The 23,456-nt window shown below is 45.2% G+C and overlaps 1 protein-coding gene across 2 annotated transcripts; it reads right to left on the reverse strand.

Annotated features, from left to right (window-relative positions):
- Positions 1–6,401: 6,401 nt before the first annotated feature.
- On the reverse strand, positions 6,402–14,579 carry LOC125543648 (putative peptide/nitrate transporter At3g43790). Of its 2 annotated transcripts, XM_048707061.2 has the most exons (17): positions 14,242–14,579; positions 12,779–12,819; positions 12,050–12,110; positions 11,803–11,905; positions 11,585–11,687; positions 11,071–11,124; positions 10,899–10,961; positions 9,915–9,964; positions 9,760–9,835; positions 9,349–9,537; positions 9,095–9,182; positions 8,522–8,607; positions 8,342–8,449; positions 7,967–8,011; positions 7,756–7,844; positions 7,339–7,382; positions 6,402–6,742 (listed from the first exon to the last, which is right to left on the reverse strand). In XM_048707061.2, exons 1-17 carry the CDS (start codon positions 14,405–14,407, stop codon positions 6,645–6,647), a joined length of 1,464 nt encoding a protein of 487 aa, XP_048563018.1. In that variant the 5' UTR covers positions 14,408–14,579; the 3' UTR covers positions 6,402–6,644. The 2 variants fall into 2 exon arrangements, with proteins under 2 accessions (XP_048563018.1, XP_048563019.1); XM_048707062.2 differs by lacking the exons at positions 12,779–12,819; positions 14,242–14,579 and adding an exon at positions 12,747–12,768.
- Between the last annotated feature and the right edge of the window lie 8,877 nt (positions 14,580–23,456).

A 23,456-nucleotide genomic window follows, 5' to 3' on the forward strand; every position in this document is an offset into this window, starting at 1 on the left:
GTCTTCGGTTCTCCGGACAACTTCCGAAGCGAGGAGTTAATCTTTGATATCGTCCCTTTCCGCGGTGGCTACCACACACTGCTCGGACGAACCGCGTTTGCCAGATTCAACGCGGTGCCACACTATGCTTATCTCAAGCTGAAGATGCCTGGTCCACACTGCATCATAACAGTCAACAGAAACATAGAACGCTCCCTCCGGACAGAGGGGCACACCGCCGCCCTAGCAGCAGAGGTACAAAGCGGCCTTCTCAAGCAGCATCATAGTCTGGCTACCGAGCCCCTGGACATCATTAAGAGTGTCCGGACTACACTGCAACAGGACAGCATGGCTCGTCAAGAGCTCGATTAGCAATTCGGCCCCCGTCCCAATCCCGATGAGGTAGTGGCATTCATACCACGCGTACATAGTTACACACTCAAAATTCCATGGGCATCGACGGAGGCACAAGCTATCCCGGGATCTACAGTTTGGCTAGACCGATCCCGGACACACATATAACTTTACTCTCTCCTTTTCCCTTGCTTCAGGTTTCTCCTATGCGGGCCTCCTTCGACGGCCTGATTAACGATCCTGTCAAAGGATAAACACACCGGATTGACATGGAGCATAGGCATACATGGGAAGCCCTAGAGGCTAATCGTTTTCAGGACCCACACGCAGCTCGCCTTCGGTTGCGGCATGTCAAATAGCCGGTTGCTTATTGCATTATTTTGCACCAATGTGCCGGGACGCATTAACCCAACTATAATGGAAACAGTTCATGATCCAAGTTCAAGGGCCCCAGATTCTATCTCTGTTCTCCCTCTGTTTTACTTAAATTACTTATTTCCTAGCAACCGTACACTCTGGTACGTTTCATATTTGCCAGGGCCTCCCCATCGCCCCACGATACGGCAATAAAGTCCGAACACTCCTTAAAGATAAGTTCGGCATCCCGAATTTAGCATTATATGCATTGGCTCCGAATCATGTCTTTGGTCAATAGTTGGGTTGCCCGGCTCCTGTGCTTGCTACCCTACATTCCGCTAAATCAGCTAGGATAGTAAAGGGAGAACTACTGCGATTGTGCCCTAGCCTTGACCAGATGTGCGCCTCAGTAGAGAAAGCCGAAAATTGACTGTCATGATACGGCGAGAGCCGGTCAGCTGTTCAAGGGTTACAAATCGTTGGAGATTTTCTCCGCATTATGCGAAAGATCGCACCTCCCGATCAGATGCTGACATCATTCTGGTTCGAACCAGGGGCTGCGCCCAGGCTTTATTATAAAACTCATATGGCTAAGTGAGGGCGTTTAAGCCATGCAGTCTGATTGCCTTGTTCGTTGCGCTAAACAACTCCTTCAAGGACCATATAATTGGATCAAGATTGTTTAGATTTCATCCCGAACACCTCTGTACTACCTACGTGAGGGCAGAAGCCGACGACTGGCCAACCTCAGATTACATACAACACGGCCGCACAGGAGGAAACAATTAAAATCATAAAAAAATTACATTACAAAACAGGCTTTGTTTTTCATAATACAAGGCAAGGGCAACATTAATACATTTATTCAAATACAATGTCCTGCGAACATTGTGCTGCCGCAAGGCGAGACCCCTCCAGGACATCCGCAAAATATCGTTCGGGCGTGCGGTGCTCCTTGCCCTCTGGTGGCCCTTTGGTCACCTCAACGGCGTCCATCTTCGGCCACCACACCTTGCAACGGGCGAAGGCCATGCGCGCACCTTCAATGCAGGCCGAGCGCTTGACGACGTCCAGCCGAGGACAGGCGTTCACCATCCGCCTCACGAGTCCGAAGTAGCTGTCTGGCATAGCTTCGGCTGGCCATAGCCGGATTATCAAATCCTTAATGGCTAGTTTGGCCACCCTATGCAGCTCCACCAGCTGTTTCAGTTGATCGGTGAAGGACACGGGATGCTCTGGCGCCGCATACTGCGACCAGAATAGCTTCTCCGTAGAACCCCCTCCTTCGGCTCGATAGAACTCCGCGGCGTCTGATACACGGCGTGGTAAATCCGCAAAAGCCCCTGGGGAACCCCGAACCCGGGTTAATAAAAGGTACTGCTTCTCCGCATACTTGCTTTGCATCTTAAATGCCTTACCCGTCGTGATCTTCTTAACCTCCTGGATCTCCTGGAGGGCGGCCTGGGCCTCATTCTGTGCGGTCCCCGCGCTCTGACGAGCCTTGGCGAGTTCGGTCCCTTGAACCGATGCATCATGCTCCAAGGCTTCGCATTTCTTGAACACATCCTGGACCTCCTGCTGGACTTCTTTGACCCGGACCTTGAGCTTCTTATGGGTGGCTTGCTGCTGGACAACTTTCTCCTCGGCCTCGCCCAGGGCCTTCCTTAGGGCCTCGACCTCGGTCACGGCTCCTGCACATATCACGACACTGCGGTCAATATGTAGTGCCTATCCTTTCCGAACACACAGCAAGTCGTCACTCACCTTGTTTCTCCTGGAGCCGAACCTTAACCTCGCCGAGCTCGTTCTCGGTCCGCTCCAGCCTCTACCTCAGTTCAGAGACTTCGGCAGCATGCGAGGTTGCGGCCAATAGCGACGCCTGTTTATTCGTACATATTACGTTAGTCTCCTATAACAAAAGATTGATCCTCTGTCCGGTTCTTCTTGCCGAACACCGGACAGTGTCTCAGGGGCTACTGTCTACATGGGGGTTTTTCTCTTTCTTACCTCAAAACCCATCAACAGACTACTGCGGGCTTCATTCAGTCCACTCTTGGTGGACTGAACCTTCTTGATCACCGCACCCATAAGGACACGGTGCTTGTCCATGACGGAGGTGCCGCGTAGCGCCTCCATCAGGTTATCCGGCGCCCCTGGATGAACAGGGGCCACCGGTGGAAGCGGCGCACCCCCTCCTTCAAAGGGGGCTGCTCGCCTGACTCCGGAGCCACATGAGTCTCCGGAATCGTATTCGGCTGAGGGCCGAACTAGATGCGTCCCTCTTCGCCAGTCTCCATGGGGATCGGCTCCCCATGTGTCTAACAGTGGAGGTCTCGCCTTGAGGCGCCTCCCGGACAGCGTCCTGGGCTCCTCCCCGGTTCGGAGCGATCCTCCGAGACAACACTTCGGTGTCGTCCCTGGCCCCGGGGGAATAAGCAGGCAGTCACGACATGCTCGCCATCTCCCACAGAGCCAACGAACCTCCAGATGAGGATCGCTGGATAAGGTCGCGGGCCGGACTGCAATAGTTAACTATGTCAAAATAATGAAGAGAAAGGGTCGGATGTGTGCATGAGCGAGCCATGTCACTTACAATGTGGCCAGGGGCTTAGTGCGGGGGCGTCGTTCCGGACTGCTGTCAATGTCCCACGCGGTATTGACCGATGGGATGCCCTTCCCCTTCTTGGGTGTTTCCGCCTCCGGATGCGCCGAAGCCGCCATCTTCTTCCTCCTCTCCTTAGGGGGGGTTGTTTTCCTACTCCTATTCCTCGCCATTATCCTCAGGATAGAGGAATGAGCTTTGTCGTCTTCGGACGTCATGTCCGAAGTGCCCTTGCGATGGGGGCCACTCTTGGCCCCCTTGGCCTTCTTCTCCAACGCCTTATAGGGCGCCGGCGCCAGCATCTTCGCTAGACGCGGGATGAACGGTTCTTCGGGCAGCGGCACCGGACACTGGATCCGCTTCGCCCTCTCCATCCAGTCCTGAAAAAGCAACAATAAAAGCTCAGGCATCGTCCTTGAAACAAACGAGTGGAGAATGCATTAAAATGACATACCTCGCTAGCAAGGTGTTTAGCGTTGTGCCCGCGATCTGAATCTGCGGCTAGCGGTTTCTCGTTGCCCTTAAAGAGCAACTTCCATGCACCTTCGTGAGTAGTCTCGAAGAGCCTCACCAGGGTCTGGTGCTTCTTTGGATTGAACTCCCACAAAGGGCACCTTCGGCGCTGGCACGGAAGGATCCGGCGAACTAGCATCACCTGGATCACATCAACGAGCTTGACGTTCTTGGTTACCATGCTTTGAACGCGCGTATGCAGCGCTATCAGCTCGTCAGGTGAACACCAGTCCGGGCTCTTCTCGGCCCAGGAGGTGAGTCGCATGGGAGCGCCGAAGCGGAATTCGGCAGCTGCGGCCCAGGTGGTGCCGCGAGGTTCTGTGATGTAGAACGACTGATTCTGCCACTCCTTTACCGTGTCCACAAAAGTACCTTTGGGCCAGGAGACGTTGGACAACTTGCTCACCATGGCTCCTCCGCACTCCGTGTGCTGGCCATCCACCACCTTCAGCTTCACCTTAAAGACTTTGAGCCACAACCCGAAGTGGGGTTGGATGCGGAGGAAGGCCTCACACACGACGATAAACGCCGAGATGTTGACGAAGGAATTCAGGAACAGATCATGGAAATCTATCCTGTAATAATACATCAGCCTGCGGACGAAAGGGTGGAGTGGAAACCCTAGCCCGCGGAAGAAATGAGGGATGAACACTACCCTCTCGGTGGGCTTCGGCGTGGGGACGACTTGTCCCTCGGTCGGCAGGCGGTGAGTGATCTTCTTCGCCAAGTATCCGGCCACCCGAAGCTCAGTAATGTCCTCCTCCTTGATGGAGGAGACCATCCACTTGCCTTGACCTCCGGATCCGGACATGGTTGCTTGAGTGGAAAGGATATGAGAACTTGGGCGCTGGAGCTCAAGATTGGAAAGGCGGAGACAGAGAGAGGGCGTGAGAGAGGAAGAGGGAATCCGTATCCCCTTATAAAGGCAGCGAATATTAAACGCCTCCTCACTCGCCTTAAGATTCGCCTATTCCCAAGGGCTGTATAAACGGCACGGTTGGGTTACCCATGCCCGCATTGATGAGAATCCCGCGATAAGGGGACACGATCTCTGCCTTGACAAGACGTGCCAATGGCAACCGCGTCTTGGGACGTGGGGCGTCGAAACATGAAAGCGGTTTGGAATTATGACCGAGCAGACGTGATGTCATGTTGTAAAAAGCTGTCAGCAGATTAGACTCGTGTAAAAATATATTCTCTCTATGGTGATGTATGGTGTGTGTGACAGGTCCGGATACTATCATCGCATCCGAAGACTATCTTGAAGAAGGGAACCCGCCTTGCAATGCCGAAGACAATCTGCGCGCCGGACTCCTTATCATTGAAGCCAGGTTCAGGGGCTACTGAGGGAGTCCTGGACTAAGGGGTCCTTGGGCGTCTGGCCTGTTATCCATGGGTCGGACTGATGAGCTATGAAGACATGAAGGCCGAAGAATGTACCTGTGTCCGGATTGGACTCTCCTTGGCATGGAAGGCAAGCTTGGCGACCGACTATGAAGATTCCTTCTTATGTAACCGACTCTATGTAAACCCTAGATCCCCCCGGTGTCTATATAAACCGAAGGGTTTAGTCCGGAAAGGATGGATTCATTACCATAGTCATACAGGCTAGGCTTCTAGGGTTTAGCCATTAGGATCTCGTGGTAGATCAACTCTTGTAACACTCACATTCGTCAAGATCAATCAAGCGGGACGTAGGGTATTACCTCCATAGAGAGGGCCCGAACCTGGGTAAACATTGTTTCCCCCGTATCCTGTTACCATCGATCCTAGACGCACAGTTCGGGACCCCCTACCCGAGATCCACCGGTTTTGACACCGACAGAGTCCTCCACAGATACAAAGTCCTTTTCTTGAACGTCAAGGCTTCCAAAATCTCTTTCGTAGAGCATCATGGGCCGACCAGATTGACACAGGATGGAACTGACCTAGGAGTCCTTAGCCCGGACTACCAGGCCAGGAACCAACGTCATGAGAGACCCATGGGCCATGACACCGTCAACCGAAGAAGGAGAATATGATGCGCTTAATTGAGTGCCAAAATCTAGATGTAAGTTTGGAAGAAATCCATTTGGACTAGGGTTGGCCAACGGATTCATTTGAAGGAAGACAACGTGAACCTCTTGGTCGAAGAAAGGGTCATTGAGATGTCTTAGTTAGGGTAAGTAATTAGGGTAGGTTGACTAGATGAAGACTATATAGGAGGAGGGGGTAGGAGAGCCGAGCAAAGTGAGGAAGAGATATTTCGGGAGTCATCATTGCTGCCTCGACACTTGCATTATTTCTAGACAAGGAGCTTTCCCTAAATTGTGTGCTGCAAGGTGACAACCACAAAAATTCAAGTTGTCATTTAGTAGGAGAGAAAGGATTTTTATCATGTTGTTCACATCGAGCAGACCACATGGTTACGATTAGATTCATGCTAATGGGTCGGAAAATTCTTCTAACCCAACATTTGAGACATGCATGAGAAAATACTTCTGTCCCAACAATGTGCCTAACATCTAACATGCACTCGTATAGCTGGTTTGACACCTGATCATCAACCATCATATATGCTAGTAACAGGGAATCCCACAAACAAGTCACACACATGTTGATAAATACACATGAGTTTATTCAATGAAGAGTGAATAAACCATAAATACAAAGGATATTGTTTACATCTATGATTGCCGCTTGGGCATATATATGTTTCTAACAACACTATATGCCACCGTGCTACAAATAATACTAATAACATGTGGCGTGGAGCACAAAACTATGCTCAAGGGGAAGAAGTTCACAAGATAGAACAATAGTTCCTCGTTCTTGCCCTTGTCGCAACAGTATTACTACATCAATGCTTCGTGCTGCCCCTAGCAAAGTGTGGTCCGAAGGTGCACATAAGACCGACGACGGTGGCCGCGTTAAGCATGAAAAAGACAAGGTGGTCTCCTGCGGGATTCACAACAGATACCAGGAAAATTGCTTAGAGTGAACCAAAGCTAGGGAATATAAATTTTGGGTGATGCTGAAATCATAGCATAACCCATGCATGTTCAAGATAATATACTCAAATAGGATATACCTTAACCAAAATTTAAGGTGTGATACTAAACCAGTGCATACGATCTTGTTTACTATGTTGTGTTATTTTGGTATGCATATGTGTTTCCGTAAGAACTGCGACTGAAGTCCTCTTGCACTAAAAATCTAAGCTTTGAATATAAAAACCAATCATGCCTGTGAGAATTTAAGAGATGCCCTTCGAAAGTACCATTACACGTCTCGTTTTGTATAACACATTCAACTCAACCAATTTCTAGCTATTCCTTATACACAGATATATACGCAAAGCATCCATGAAGCATGAATTTCTATGTTTTCTACCACACGACAAGAGCCATAAGCCATCCTTTAACCAAAAAAATACAATTAAACTATTTCATGTCATGAGATAGATTTCTAAAAATTTATAGGAAAATGGTAGATAAATTAGATGTGTAGCTAATTCATGTAAATTTACTTAAAATGTATAAACAATGTAATACCTGGAAGAAATGAAGCAGTTTGGCGCCTTTGAGCCCATGAAAATCTACAGTGAAAATTGTAAAACATGATAAGGTAATTGTTTCCCCAAAAAATTGAGCGCGAAAAAAACAAGGGTTAACAATAGAGTTTTATTTCATGGTGTATACAAGTTTATAATTTTTAAAATCAAACAAATAAATTACTCCCTAATTAATTGACGCTTACTTAGTACAATCTTTTTCGAATATTCTTAGTACAATATTTGGATCGGAGGGAGTAGCATCTATTTAACTTTTCATCGTCAATGAAATGATTAAAAAGCTATTTGGGAAAATGACACAATGTGTGTTTTCCAAAAGAATGTTGATTGTGACTGCTATATGTTCCTTTGTTGTTGCAATACATAGTGAGTAAAGTGGTGGACCATGGCAACTTACATAACACCTGCAACAGCCGGAGCGACAGCTTTGAAGATGGACATTAGTGTTACAGAAAGTCCATTGGCCGATGCTCTTAGGTCTTGACTCTGTTTTTTTCATGTATATCGAAAGGTCAGAAATATAGAAACTAATATCATCAATTTTCATGGAACATATGGAATGCAACTTTTGATATAATTACAAAGTATTAGAAATCATGCAAACTTACCACAGCATCATTCATCAAAATATTGCACACCGTGATGGTAGTTACCTGCAATATTTCAAAAGAGCATGAGTAACACTAATTAATAATCGCTACCTTGAGTTCTAGTATATAACATATAAGCATAATAGTAGTGGTGGGTAAGATAATAAACATATAAGCAATCGAAATATTTGTCAACATATGAGTAATTAGTAGTTTTATGATTTTGTTGCTGGCTTGCGCCAATTAGTTGCTGAGAACACTATTTACGTGTATTAATTAGCAATCACTCCGATAGATAGACCAAAATTGGAATATTTTTCATAATATGAACCGGTAGCAGGTCCAAGTTTGAACACTTGTTCTGCACAAGAAAAGCAAGATCTTTGCACTCACTTGGAAGGAATTCTTTAGAGAAGATGCACAATTTACTACCAACTGAAGATTGAACCCTGATAATGTAGTCATGAATGGATAGCTCGCAAGAAGTGGTAATGTCAAGATCTGCATATGAGAATTTTTTATGAGTTGAACCATTACAATATATCTTTACTGATCAGTAGTGGATATTCTTACCGCAGTTGCACGGACTAATGTGATAGGTTCTATAGCTTTTGCAACCGATGGATAAATCAAAATCTGGTATATTAGGAGGAAGAGACCTGATAAAAACGACAATCAGAACAACAAACTCTCCATGTAACAGAACATATATATAACGATGCCTGAAACATGATTTATCGAGTTACTTGTGAGTTATCATGAACACATGCTTAATATTTGAATATGGTTCTAGCATGGCTTAAATCTTGAAATTAAGCATCTGCCATGGGAATGGGTCAAATCAACTTAGATAAAATTGCCTCATTAGTATTAGTGCCATCAACAAGTAAATATATTTATACATAGATTTTAATCTTATAGATTTTGTATGGAAACTTCCATGCATGCCTATCAGTACACATCTATGATAAAAATAACCATATATACATGGGCCTAGAGTGCTAGATCCTCTCTAGGCTCCTATCTCCAAAATTGTCTATGATGTTCAAAACTTTAAATCTTAACCAAATATATATTGGTCATGACTTATAGATTCACTATTGTAAATTTGGAGGGACCTTTCCTATTGTTCTTACAATTAAATACCTGAGAGTGCAAGGACACTGCCCACATCTGTAGAAGTAAAGCTTAATCCACCATATTTCCTATCGCTAACAGCCCAAAGAGAGAATACCTGCAATTTTATGTTTTGACCAAATCAAATCCATAATGACAATGGTAATGGTAATGCAACAAAAGATACAGAAAAAATAAGTGAAACATGATATGCTATCTTAGGAAAGAGAAGGTATGATAAACGTGAGTGGAGGATATATCAACAATCAAATGACTCATGTTACCTCTGCATAAGCCACATCCTGAAGCGAGAAAAGACAATATACGGTGATAGCAGACATCAATGGCCAGTTTGTGAACAAACTCCAATATCCACCACTACTTTCTTCAGCATTAGAGTCGGAAAGAGATTCTTCCATGGCTTCAATCGAATTATTTGAATATGTCGCTTCATTGTGTTTATGTAAAGTTTCCTATAGCATTTCAAACATGTTCATTTAAAAATGAGATCTCCCACAAAGAAATGTAAAGATGAGGTTATATGTACAACGACGGTAAGGTCTTTGTTGAAATATTATAGGGTGCGTACAACTATATTAAATGCCTTAAGCAACTAAGTTACTCATATCCTTGGTTGGTTGCCTCAACACCACTCATGACAATATCTAAGGGCATTATGGCACAAGAAAACTCACCGGAAGCCAGATGCAAGAAATTAAAGCAGCAACGGCGAGGATTGATATACACAGGCATGGGAGAAAATATGGAAACCTAGAACAATGTGAGTTTAAATAGAATTAGCATCACATAATAAACCGACATAAAAAGGGTGCACATAGCAAATTCTTACCTCCCGAATATATATTCCTGAGAGAACATGCCTGGATATTTATCTGCTGGCTGATATGAAAACAATACACAGATACAATTAGCTTGCAAGGCCCGTAACATTTTATTTTACAATAATTTTATGCAAACATTAAATTCTTTTAAAAAGGAACATATGGGCTTGGTTGGATTGCACGCTTTGTATTTGGCAGATTGAATTTGACTACTAATTCTAATTTCATGTGGATGAGAACTACAACTCGAGATCAACTTCGATTCATATGCTGGAAAGCCATGAATTTTTAGACCATATTTTGTATGTAGAAGTCATTCGAAAAGTCATTTGGTTCAACGCTTTGATACTATGACAAAATAATTTAATGCGAGTAGCACACATCCAATATAATACATGATACTGATACTATGATGTACTAATTATGTCATGATATTATGTTACATTAATTATGTTACTCACATAATTTATTAGGTATTGTAATATTTCCATCTTATGGTATGTTATAAAGTGGCAGAGCCATGTTCAGGCCAACAGGGGTCATGCCCCCCAGACTTGGACACTATTGTTATATGTGCACTGGTTTTCTTAGAATTTGGGTTATAAATTAATCCACTTTTAAACTAAATGAAAAATATACACTTGGCCCTAATCACAAACCATATGGGACGAGAGGTAACTATGATGGTGTGTGCTTACACTTAGCATATCTAATACAATGGGTATTCATTCATGTTCATTAACAAAAAAATTACAGATGTGGAACTTGGCATATTTTTGTCATGGTGTGTAAACATTGACGTGTATCAAACTGGATGTAGAACCTAATTACCCACAAAGCAAGTAAATGAGTTATATAAAAGGATCAGGAAAACAAGGACAACCAATTTACTGGTAGCATCTATAATTTGAGAAATGGGAAGTTAGAGTGCACAATAAGAAGAAGAAGATTTGGAGATTGGTTTTGTGTGTGAATATTAAACAAACTATTACCTGTGCAAGATAACCACCAATGGCTGGACCAACAATGAGGCCTATGGCACGTGAGGAAGAAATCTGAATGGTTACCCATCAATAGAAATGGGTGAGCATTATTTTTGGCCCAATAAAGTTGGGGGTTGGGTAATAGTAACATAAAAATATTGTAATAACTTGAGAATCTTACAAGTGATAATGCCAAGTGACTATATTCTTTCCGGCATACTTCTGTAGCATAAGCCTGAACATGCGCAAAAAGAAGTCAATCAAATGTTAATGTAGTGAAGCATTTATATTAATGTTGTATTAAACACTACAATCACGCTAGTGAAATATGTATACTATTTTGAGACGGGATAGTGTACGGGTCAACCATGTGAATACAACTGGTTGGCTAGAATTTATCTACTTCAACTTGGGAAGTAACAAAGACCATGTTCATTAAAACATAACAATATTAATTCAAAATAGGCCAACAATCTAAAGATTCATGTGCATTACACATCAACCGTATTTGTCAAGTGTCACACTCTCACAAAATAATGACATAAATTAAGTCTAGTGGATAACGTAAGAGCAATTGTTGAATAAACTTAAGAATATGAATGTGAGTACATGATCAGTTAGTAAACAAAGTACAAGTACATGATGAAAGATTGTAGTACCAAAAAAGATGATTATACTCATGAATGTTTTGGTACCTTAATTGGCCCCAACATACCAGACAACAACCCAAGCAAACCTCTTGTGGTTAATGCCATCCAATAACTAGAGCTGAGTCCAAATAGTGTATTCAAGGTAATTCTGAAATATATGAGGAAACATGCTTAAATTCTGGGTGCATTTGTAAAATTATAGCCAAACAAAATCTCCTTGGCGAGTAGAAAAGACTATGCTTCGTCAAAAATATTATCCTTACACTGCAATAAGGGTAACTACGAGAACAGGTTTCCTCCCATGCTTATCGGCCACAATTCCCCATAATGTAGAGGTGAGTGCTCTACCAAGCATATATGAAGCACCTTCATTGATAGCAAATTAAGGCACCATAAGTTATCACGATACTTAAAGTTGATGTATATCCCCTCACATCAAAGTGTCCTTACACAACTATGCTTAAATGCTTCAGAAGTTTGACATAAAACAATATCTTCAGGAAAACTCACCAACAAAACCAGCATAAAATCCTATATCTTCTACTTGCTTAGCAATGTGCAGGTCCCTTATCTGCAAACAAACGTCCAATGAAGATAATTTATTAAAACTTAGGATAATATTTTTCACTGAGCAATGACAAACTACTTATCAAACAATAGTGAATTAAAATCATGTTTCCGAACTTAAAATAGCCTAGTTATTTTCCAAAAAAATATACAATTTAATTTTCACCGTGATCATTAGATGGCATTTTAAACATAAAGTCTCATAAGTGTCACTCATATTTTGTACAAAAATTGTCACAAGTCACAACATTACAACAATCATTCATTCTAGGCTACTACTTGGCAAGACTTTAGTTCCCTGTGTGAACTCTCGAAGCATACCAAACAAAGCATTAGAAGAATTACACATGACTTATTATGTAGAAAAAACCCAACAATGTTTATTTTTGTCCCTTCTTTTCGACTTTGGTCACTAGTAACATTGTTTTGTAGTGCGTCTTGTAAACAAGGGGCATCTTATTTGCCTAAATCTATTTAAACATCCTCTAGAGAAAAGAAATAATGTTGACAAGTGAATAATTTGGAATAGTGAGAGCCAAAAATGGGGGTAAGGATGATTTTTTTTCTTCTTTCTTTCTCAAAGACGCATCTGACTGCAATGTTTCAACTACATTTTCATAGTCTTATACAGAGCTTGTACCAGAGATATATACTCTTCGTAGCGTTGCTCACCATAAAATACAAGAAGGGAAACAAGGATTGAATCGGCAAGGCTGCAACAGGAAGAAGGAATAAATTATATCAATTCATAATTAGTAATGAATAGACAGCTCATAAGGTAGAAGCAAAAAGTATCGGAAACTATTATAGTCTAATAAAGTTTCAAATGCGGTTAGTGTTTAGTAATATGAGCACTCTTCTCTCAATTAAACAAATGGAAAAGCTACCGGACTTGGCACGAATATTGCATTTGGATGGACATAGGCTGGTAGTATGATAGAGAACCTGTCTGAGCGATCTCTGTCCATGAAGGAAAAGAGGTAACCAAGTTTGACATGATGGAATCTTTGGTGAGATGCATCGTACAGACGACTACGTAGTTGGCAGCCCGTTGTTGGTGTGCATGTCCATGTATTGTGCGTGCAGTCTTTGGCCGGCAAATTGATCATAGATCCCCGTGTCTACTTTTTTTTTGAGGAATTGATCTCCATGTTTACGTGCAATGGCTACTTTCCCACCGGTTGATGTGTAGTAAAAAGTATCAACCAAACTGGGCAAAGCCGAGGGTGATCCTCCTTTTCTTTTCCTTTTTCTGGAGGATCTGCGAAGATCCACAGGTTTCCTCAACTTCTCTGATTTGCATCCGCTGTGTTTCGGGGGGCAAAGGTTGGTACTGTGCGAGTGATGGCCAAGGACACGTAGCAAGAGGTTGTGAGGACGGAAGGGAGTATTTTAAGCGACCCGAAAGGGAATTAATCATGACCAAGGGAAGATGTTTAGAGGTGGAAAATACTAGTAGTACTACTTAAAATAGCAAGTGGCATGTGGACGTAAGTGGTAATTAATTGCACATGAACCCGTTCCGGGCAGAGTTTGGTCGAGATTACGACGATGCATGCCGCACCCAAACTTGTACTGCTACAAGAGGGCTGACGGGAAGATACAGACATCCGAGAAACAGTACTCAAGGAACATCGATGCAGCTAAACCTACTCTAACAAAGGCAAGATTGGCTGTCCCATCGCTTTGGACAATAACAAAGTGCAAGTACAAGTGTAGAAAAGCAAAGCTGCATGATTGAGCCTTGAGGCAAAAATATCAGTCTCGACTTCCTGCGCAGGGCCAATCAACAACGAGGAACGCCAGGATTAACCGACATGACATTAGCAGATTGTTGATGATAGTAACACGGACGGTGGAAAAAAGACGACGAGGGATAGGTAGCAAAAAAAATGGTTTGCACCAATCAAATCAAAGTCTAAAAGGGGGGATGATCTAATCTAGTAAAAGAAAAAGGTTTAAAAGGGAGGAAACAGACGGAGAATAAGATCTGTAGCTTCCTGCTGCATACCACTCCACGAGAGAAAACAAGAGCAGCAGTTGATTAGTACTAAACAGTAATTCCACTGGAGAGGGGAGGAGAGGAGAGATGATTAAGGGAGGGGATGCAGCGAGTAGAGAACGGGGGCACACACTGGAGCAGACGGTGACGAGCCACATGCAGGCGAACTCTGTGTAGGGCACGCCCCTCCGCGTCTCGTTCCTCTTCTCCAGCCTGCACCCGGGGCAGTTGCCGTGGTAGTACGTCCGCTTCAGCAGCGGCACCTCCAGCCCGTCGCCGCCGCCGCCATCTTTGCCCATCTCACTCGGCGAGCAGAGGAAGCGGCCGGGGCGGTGCAATGCCGCACAGGACAGAGATGGGTTTTTGCCTCTGCTCGCTCGCTTGGTTGCTGCCGCTGAAGCGCGGCTCCTGTTTATGTTTATGGTGCACGAACGTACAGCGCACGGTGGCCTCCTCTTTATGGAGCAGGAAGGATACAGCACACCAAATATTTATATTACTACAAAAAAAAACAAGTTGCCAGTACCACTACCAGCAGCAGCAGCAGGAGTGGGTTAAACTAGCTAGCTAGGGTCGCAAGGCCACCAGCCCACGAGGAACACTGCCAGGTCAGCCTTCACAGATTGGGGGCCGGTACGAGATGTAGGCCCACAACGTGCTGCACGCCCGTAAACATACAACGCGAGAGAGGGACGGGCTGTTTTTTTCTTTCTTTTTTTTCTGATGATGAATTCGCTCGACGGTGACGCCCTGCATTATTGCCGTAGAAAATGGGACGAAAGAAAGAAGGTGATGCGTTATGCACGGAAGGAAGGAAATGCGACGATAGCAGCCGCCAGGCATCCGAATCTTGTGATCAATTGGTTGGTCTTACAGGCTTGGCCCGAAATTCGTATCGGGGGATGGTTTGGAGCTACTGGGGGCATTGGGACATTTAAAGATATTATCGCATCCAGAAACGAAGCACACAGTATTAGATGCTGCAAGTTCAGACTAAAAGAAGATCTGAGTCTTGTGGCTCATAGGTGTAAGCATCTAAGCACCTTGCAAAAGTGGATTAAGCATCGTCTAGAATGATGCCCGCCTTAAGAAGTTTTGAGAATAGAAATATGTCCACATGTTGGAAAAGGCTGGAATAGGATAAACTCTTTTGCTTTCTGATTTAGTATAATTTGTAAACATCGGTTATATTAATAAAAAATACCGTAGAACAATTGTTCTACGGGTTTTGGTTATAAAAACAAGGTGCTTTGCTGGATCTGACGGACGGATCGATCTCCTGATGCACAAGATGTCTTCGTGGATTGGTGGCACGTTATACACGGAAGGAAATGAAACGATAGCAGCCACCAGGCATCCGAATCTTATGGTCAATTAGTTGGCCTTTCAGGCTTGACTCGAAATTCGTATCGGGGTGGTTTGGAGCTATTGTCCCAACCTGAGCTGGGAGTAGCATTTGTTAATTTGATTTCACGACCGTCTTATTCCCAATTGTGGTTCAAAATAGTTCCAGGGCCAAGATCAGTGATGGAGATCCGATCGTCCGACACGCCGTGGTCTACAGTACACACACTGTTGCGTGTTCTATGATCAGATCGCAAAGACTATGGCTTGGAGCATCTCCAACCACGTCCCCAACAGGCCCCTCAGGCCATTTTTCCAGCGCCGGCACCGAAAAAATGGCCCAGTCGCGCCTTTAGGAACCTGTTTTTCGTTGGATTTGGTCGAAATTGACGTCGGCGTACCCAACTCTAACCCGGCGCGCTGGGGTCGTCTGGGGCGCAGGACGAACCGTTTTTGGCGCGAACTGTGGTGAGTCCGCCCTGTCAGCGACGCGCCGCTTCGTCGTCCACATTGTCAATCAATGGTAAAGCTGCCGCGCCGTCGCGTCCATTGATGCCGCGCCTGCCGTGATGCAGCGCGCCGGTCAGTATGTCCATTGATGCCGCCCAGTGCCACGGCCGCCCGCCACGCGTCGCCTAGCATGCGCCTCCCGCCGCCCGAGCTCCGGCTATAAAAGCCGCCCGCCTCGCCGATGAACGCCACACCGCAGCACATCGCCTCTCTTCCCCCCCCCCCCCCCCCCCCCCCGCTCGCACACTCCACTCCCCCGCCGACGAGCAATGGCAGCGCGGTACCCAGGCGATTCCGCGGCGAAGAACGACTTCGGCCGCCGCCACCTCCACGAGTGGGAGGCGCGCCTCCTTTTTGAGGCCGACTACCCGGCTTCCCCGGACATGAGGGTGCCCGCATTAGGTCGTCGCTGGCGGAGGAGCAGCGGCGAACGTCGGCGTACTTCCCCGACAACAACGCGTTCTGGACGATCTACTTCGACCACCGCCACGACGGCCTGATCGTCTCCACCAACGGCGTCGTGCCTCGCGGCCGCCACAACGCCGAAGGGCGGCGCGACTGGTGGGGGGTGCCCGGCCGCACCCTCGAGCACGTCCTCGACTACATCGAGGCGGGCAACACGCCGCGCCTCGAGTACCCCGCCCCCGCACCCCTGTCCTTCTCTCGCCGCCGTGGCAGCTCGTGGATGTCGCGGCGGTTGTCGAACGCGACAACCTCCTCCTCCTCGGGCGGCTCGCTGGCGGCCTTCGCCGTCAAGCCCGAGCCGCAGGACACGGCGGGGGAGTCCCCGCTAGGGCGCAGCACCCGTAGCGGCGCCCTGACCATCCCCGAGGAAGGCTGCGGCGGTCGCATGCGCCACGTCCGGCCGAAAACCGAGTCGGAGCCTCCCTTGCTCCCGGTGAAGCCAGAGCACCTCGCGATGGCCGCCGCCGACGAGACGGCCATGAGGTGGGCGAGGGAGGACTACGTCCGCGAGCAGGTGGCTCGCCAGCGCCGCGCCCTCGAGAAACTCAAGGCGCGCCACCCCCGCCCCGTCCGCAAGGTGGACGGCGTCCTCTACCTCGACAGCGACGAGCAGGAGGCCGGGCCATCCCGCGTCGGCGACCCTGGACAGGGCTGCAGCAGGGACGGTGGTGGGTGGCAGGGTGAGGACGACGAGGACGAGGACGACGACGATGACGACGACACCGACTTCTACAAGCGCCTAGGCATGTAGAAGTCGGACGGCGGCGAGGCGCGGCGTAGCTAGGCCGTGTTTGTTTGTTTTATTTGTTTTTTGTACAAATTTGAATGAATGTCGCCGAGTTTGGATGAATTTCGACGAGTTTGTTCCTAAAAACGCCGAATTCGTTTAGCCCTGGGGCCGACCTGGGGCTGTAAGTGCGTCTAGTGTCCCTTGGTGATTTTAGTGTATTGAAGACTTATAGGTTAAGGGACTAATGCGTTTGTGAGTGTACACATGTCTATAAGTCTATGAGGAGTTTGATATTTACAGAGAAAGTCGACCCCTAAAAATGAAGTTCTTCGGCTGAAGACTTTGGTATTCTGAAGACTTTCTGAAGACTTTGAAAGTGAAGAAATTGGTGTGACCTTGAAGACTTGGTATTCTTTCGAGGAACATGAAGCATGAAGACTTTTGTTTTCGTAGTTTCATTTTCTCTTTCTTGAGTCATAGGAAACACCGTACTATTAAAGGGGGTCGAGGAAATACTAAGGAAAAATTTCCATGTGATGCTCAACTCAAAATCCTACACCTACCAATCCCTTCGAGTGAAGCCATTGGAAATCTCATACAGTCCAGTCATATTCTTCAGTGACAGAGACGAAGTTCTTCTGGTCTTTGAGGAATTTGTTCTGACTGAGGAGTTAGGAATTCGCCAGTGCGGATTGCCTACACAGTGAGGAACATGATAGCCCTGAGGATTTTGCAACTCAAAATTCCGACGGTTGCTGTGCTATGCGCCAGCTGTCCCAAAATATATATCCACCTAACGGTCATATCATTGAATGGCATTTATGTCTTATCATGTTGGGCTGCTCCCTAGGCTATAAATAGCCGCCCCCTACAACCACTAGCTGGTTGGCTGCTCCGAGAGAAACTGACACTTGTCATTTAAGAGCAACCCATCCTCCGAGGACTTTGAGCAAAAATCATCAAGTGAGGAAAAACCCAAAACCCCTACACCTACAAACCCCAAGTGATTGAGCATCACTGAAGAGATTGATCCTGAGTGGATCCGACGCTTGTTACCTTTGTAGACTGTGCTTCTTCCAGACGGTTAGGCGTCATGGTCTAGAGCATCCAAGAGGAATTGTGGATCGCCGAGTGACCAAGTTTGTGAAGGTTCGGAAGTCACCTGAAAACTTACCACGAGTGATTGGACGAGGTCTGTGTGACCTTAGTTCAAGGAGAATACGGTGAGGACTTGGTGTCCTGAGCTGCGTGTTCAGGACTGGGTGTCCAGGACTGTGTGTCCTCGAGTTTAAATACTCAGCCGCTCCAACCAGACGTACAACTGAGACAGCAGTTGGAACTGGTCTACCAAATCATTGTCTTCACCAAGCTTACTGGTTCTATTTTCTCAACTCTTTCATTTCCTCATAACTGTGTTGTGTGCTTGTTCATATCTGTGCTTGAAGACTTTGACTGAAGACTTTCTCAATTTCCTCAGTTCAATTTCTTCAGTCTGTTTGTCTTCATCATGTGTTATCCTGTGCTCACGCTACCTGTACTCTGTGCCTGTCTTCATTTCATCATGATCGCCGTGCTTGTATTCTGTCATGTTTACTTTTGAGTACTTATTTCGCTGCTAGTAGTTCTTCGCTAAGGAATTTCCTCACCGGCAAATTCCTCAGTGAAGAATTTCATAAAAATCGCCTATTCACCCCCCTCTAGTCGATATAACGCACTTTCAATTGGTATCAGAGCAAGGTACTTCCTTGTTCTGTGTGATTTTGGTTTAACCGCCTGGAGTTTTAGTTATGTCGACCGCAGGTATGATTAAGGTCTCTGCTGGGTGTCCTACCTTCGATGGGACGGACTATCCCTACTGGAAGAATAAGATGCGAATGCATCTTGAAGCAATTGATAACGATCTCTGGTATGTTGTGGAAAATGGTGTTCCCTCAGTCACACCTTCTTTGAATGCTGCTGATGTGAAGAGATTCAAGCAACTCGACTCTCAAGCGAAGAATATCATATGTGGCCATCTGAGCAAAGGATAGTATGGCAGAGTGAGTGCTTTGGAGACAGCGAAGCTTATCTGGGACAGGTTGTCCAAAGTGAATGAAGGAGTCTCAACTCAGCGTGACTCTCGAGTTGATGTTCTTTGCAATCTCTTCAACCGCTTCAAAAGACTCGACAATGAAAATGTTCAACAAACCTTCGATCGCCTCACTGACATCTCAAATGAGCTTCAAGCACTTGGTGCCACTGACATCACCGACCATGAGGTGGTGAAGAAATTGCTGAGATCGCTTGATTCCTCATTTGACACTCTGGCATTGATGATACAAGAACGTGCTGATTACAAGTCACTTGATCCCGCTGGTATTCTCGAGAGGCTAAATACTCATGATTTCCAACTTGCTGAAAAGAGAGATCTCTATGGTTCAAGCTATGGCAGATCACGTGCACTGAAGGCCAAGGTAGTATCTGAGTCCGAAGATGAAGACTCTGGTAGCAGCCTTGGTGATCCTGAAGAACTGAGCCATGATCTGGCTCTGTTCGTGAAGAAGTTCCAAAAGTTCTCAAGACGTGGTCGCCTTGGAAGATCCTCAAGGAGCAATGATTCCTCACCCAGTGACTACAAGAAGAGGCTCTGTCACAAGTGCAAGAAACCTGGACATTTCATTCAAGATTGTCCTCAGTGGGAAAAGGAATTAAAGAAGAAGAAATACAAGGATTACAGTTCTGATGATGCGAAGAAAAAGAAGAAATCCACAAAATCTTCATCATCAAAATCCTCAAAGTCTTCATATCACAAGAAGAGCAGCTCCAAGAAGGCTAGGGCATTCATTGGCAAGGAAATGGACTCTGAGGCTGAATCTGAAGAAAATGAGGAAGAGGAGACATCTGAGGAGTCCGAATCCGGAGTGGCGAGCCTAGCTCTCGCTACTGCGTTCGTCAGCAAGTCTATCTTCAACACTGAAGAAAATGACCTCACCAACAAGGCTGATGAAGGCGATGATGACTATGCTCCCACCTATTGCTTCATGGCAAAGGGTGCCAAGGTACTCAAATATACCTCCTCTGAATCAAGTGAGAATGAATCTGATGAAAACCTTAAGCCCGTCTATTCTAAACTTGCTAAGATTGCTATAAAACAACAAAGGGCTTTAGAAAAGGTTCGAAACATGCTAGATAAAAGTGATGATATGTTGGGTGAAGAAATGGATCGCACTGAAACTTTGACTGAAAATCTTCAGAGACTTCAGTCCAAGCTTGACAAACTTCAAAGTCATCATAACACTCTCTTATCGGATCATGAGAAGCTTTCTTATGAATTTCTTCAAATAAAGCAAGACCTTGAGAAGCTAAGAGTGAGTTATGAAGATCTTCAGAAGGAGCGCGATTCATTACTTGCTCAACAAATCAGCGCTTCTCAGGAAGAATTTGTTCCTCCATGCTTGAAGTGCATTGAACGTGAATCTGCTAATTCTTCACCTGAATGTTCAAATGCTGTTAATGTTTCAAATTCTTCACATGCCTCTGCTATCACTAATTCCTTATCTGAGAACATTGCTAGTATCACTGATGATGCAGGGCTGAAGGAATTGTACATGACAGGCATGTACAAAAGCCTCAAAGGGCATCAGACTCTTTGTGACGTGCTTAAAAAGCAGATCCTCAACAGGAACCCTAGGCAAAAGGGTATAGCCTTTGAAAGGAAACTCAATGCTGATGGTACATATTGGAAGCCTGAGCAGTACCCCAAAACTACATGGGTTGCTGCAAAGGGACCTCCAGTTGATCCATCTAACTTATCTGGATTTGCATGTGAATCTTCTCGTTCTGATGATGAGTTAATTAACTCCAACTATGAACTGTTCAAAAATCAGAATGGTGAAGTATTTGCTAGATATGTTGGCACTAACTGCAGGAATGGCCCCCCTATGAAGAAAATCTGGGTTCCCAAAAGATACCTTGAAAATGTTCAGGTGAATGTCATCATGACGCCACCTGTGAAGAATAGGAACCCCAGATCAAATTCTTCATATGGACCTCATTCTTCATATGGATCCAAGTCCTCATACAGACCAAACTCCTCACATGGATCATATTCCTCATATGGATCAAAGTCCTCATATGAACATCATCGTGCTAACCCGTCTGTTTCGCAGGGAAGATCTAAGGATTATGGATATGTGCATTATTCTTCAAATCATTATGTCCATAAGTCCTCAAAGAATTTCTCTGCTTACTCTAACCCATCTTATGTGAAACGAAATGGATTGGCTTCTATGCCATCCTTCTCGTATGGAGCTCGCAGAATGATGAACTCTTTGCCACCCCTTTAGATGTGGGTGGTGAAGAAAAAGAACTAATCTCTTCTGCAGGGTCAGGTCTCCAGACGTACGTAATCGTCTGAAGAATTTGCTGGAGACCTGAGCAGTGCCTGATAGGACGCAGGCTAATCATGAAGAAATGAACTTTCATTTCTCACGTCCTTATATTACGTTATCTGTTCTTTTGCTTGATGAAATTGATCTGATGAATTGATGTCATATTCTTCACTGATGAAGTATATGAGTTTGTAAGTTGCACTAATTCATCTGCAGGATGATCAACCCAAAACCACTGAGTGGGTCCTCGATAGTGGATGTACAAATCACATGACTGGTGACAAGAATCTATTGATGGATACTCCATTATCTCCGTCGCTTTTGAAGCATATCATCTTTGCCGACAAAGGCAAAAGTCAGGTATTGGGTCTAGGTAAGGTTGCGATCACAAAGGATCGACACATGGACAAAGTCATGCTTGTTGAGTCCTTAGGATACAACCTTATGTCTGTCTCAATGCTTTGTGATCTTTATATGGTTGTTGTCTTTGGCAAGTACCGTTGTGTTGTGGTTATGGAATCTGACAATTCCAAAGTCTTCGAAGGCTTTAGGAGAGGAGACTTGTATATTGTTGATTTCTCTACAGGACCACAACCAGCCGTGTGCTTACTTGCAAAAGCTTCAGAAGGCTGGCTCTGGCATCGACGACTTAGTCATGCAGGCATGAGGAATTTGCACACGCTTGTGAAGAAGAAGCATGTCATTGACATTGAGAATGTCAAATTCCTCAAGGATCACTTATGCGGAGCCTGTGAAGCTAGAAAGATGACCAAGGCCAAGCATCCAGCGAAGACTATCATGGCCACCACTCGTCCATTTGAATTGCTTCACATGGATCTTTTCGGTCCTAATCATTATTCTACTGTTTCAAATGAAGCATCTCAATATGGCTTTGTTATTGTTGATGATTATTCTCGATACACATGGGTACACATTGTTACTTACAAACATGAAGTGCAGGAAATCTTCAAATGATTTTCCTCGAGGGCTTCAACCAACTTTGGAGTGAAGATCAAGCACATCAGAAGTGACAATGGCACTGAGTTCAAGAATTCTGGTCTCGATGACTATCTTGATGAACTTGGTATTACTCATGAGTTATCTGCTCCTTACACTCCTCAGCAGAACGGCGTCATGGAGCGCAAGAACAGGACTCTTGCTGAGATGGCTCGCACTATGCTTGATGAATACAAAACACCTGTCGATTCTGGATTGAGGCAATTGACACTGCGTGCCACATCATCAACAGAGTATATCTTCACAAATTCTTCAAGAAGACTGCCTATGAACTCCTCACTGATAAGAAACCCAATGTAAGTTATTTCAAAGTCTTCGGTGCTAAATGTTGGATTAGAGATCCTCATCACAACTCAAAATTTGCACCGAAAGCACATGAAGGTTTTATGCTTGGTTACGGAAAGGACTCGCACACCCATAGAGTCTTCAACAACGTTCTTCACAAGGTTGTTGAAACTGTAGATGTGCGGTTCGATGAAACTAATGGCTCGCAAAGAGAGCACCTGCCTACTGTGATAGATGAACCAGCACCTGAGGAAACTATCAAGTTCAAGGCTACTGAGGATGTCATTCCTACTAAAGGATCTGCTGAAGAATTCATTCCAGAACATGAAGAACGTCGAGCTAATGCACCTGAAGAAAATGGTGCTGAAGAAAACACTGATCAAATTCTTCAATGACAACCAGCTCATCCTCGTATTGCAAAAGAAGTGCAAGTTGAAAAGATCATCAATGACATCAAAGCGCCAGGTCCTCTCACACGCTCAAAAGCTTGACATTTATCTAACTTTTGTGGGCACTATGCTTTTGTCTCGATTACAAAGCCCACTAAGGTAGATGAAGCATTTCTGGAGCCTGAGTGGATTCAGGCCATGCAAGAAGATTTACATCAGTTCAAGCTCAACAATGTCT

This window comes from Triticum urartu, chromosome 3A (assembly GCF_056163025.1).
Source record: "Triticum urartu cultivar PI428250 chromosome 3A, HENAU_Tu73, whole genome shotgun sequence".
In the NCBI taxonomy this organism is placed as follows: domain Eukaryota; kingdom Viridiplantae; phylum Streptophyta; class Magnoliopsida; order Poales; family Poaceae; genus Triticum; species Triticum urartu.

Excerpts from the sequence above, each read along its gene's own strand:
- LOC125543648 (XM_048707061.2), bottom strand. The coding sequence starts at position 14,407 with ATGGGCAAAGATGGCGGCGGCGGCGACGGGCTGGAGGTGCCGCTGCTG. Across the intron at positions 11,906-12,049 it reads ATTTTATGCTGGTTTTGTTG|GTGCTTCATATATGCTTGGT; the intron begins GTGAGTTTTCCT and ends CTATCAATGAAG. Across the intron at positions 9,183-9,348 it reads AGGATGTGGCTTATGCAGAG|GTATTCTCTCTTTGGGCTGT; the intron begins GTAACATGAGTC and ends ATAAAATTGCAG.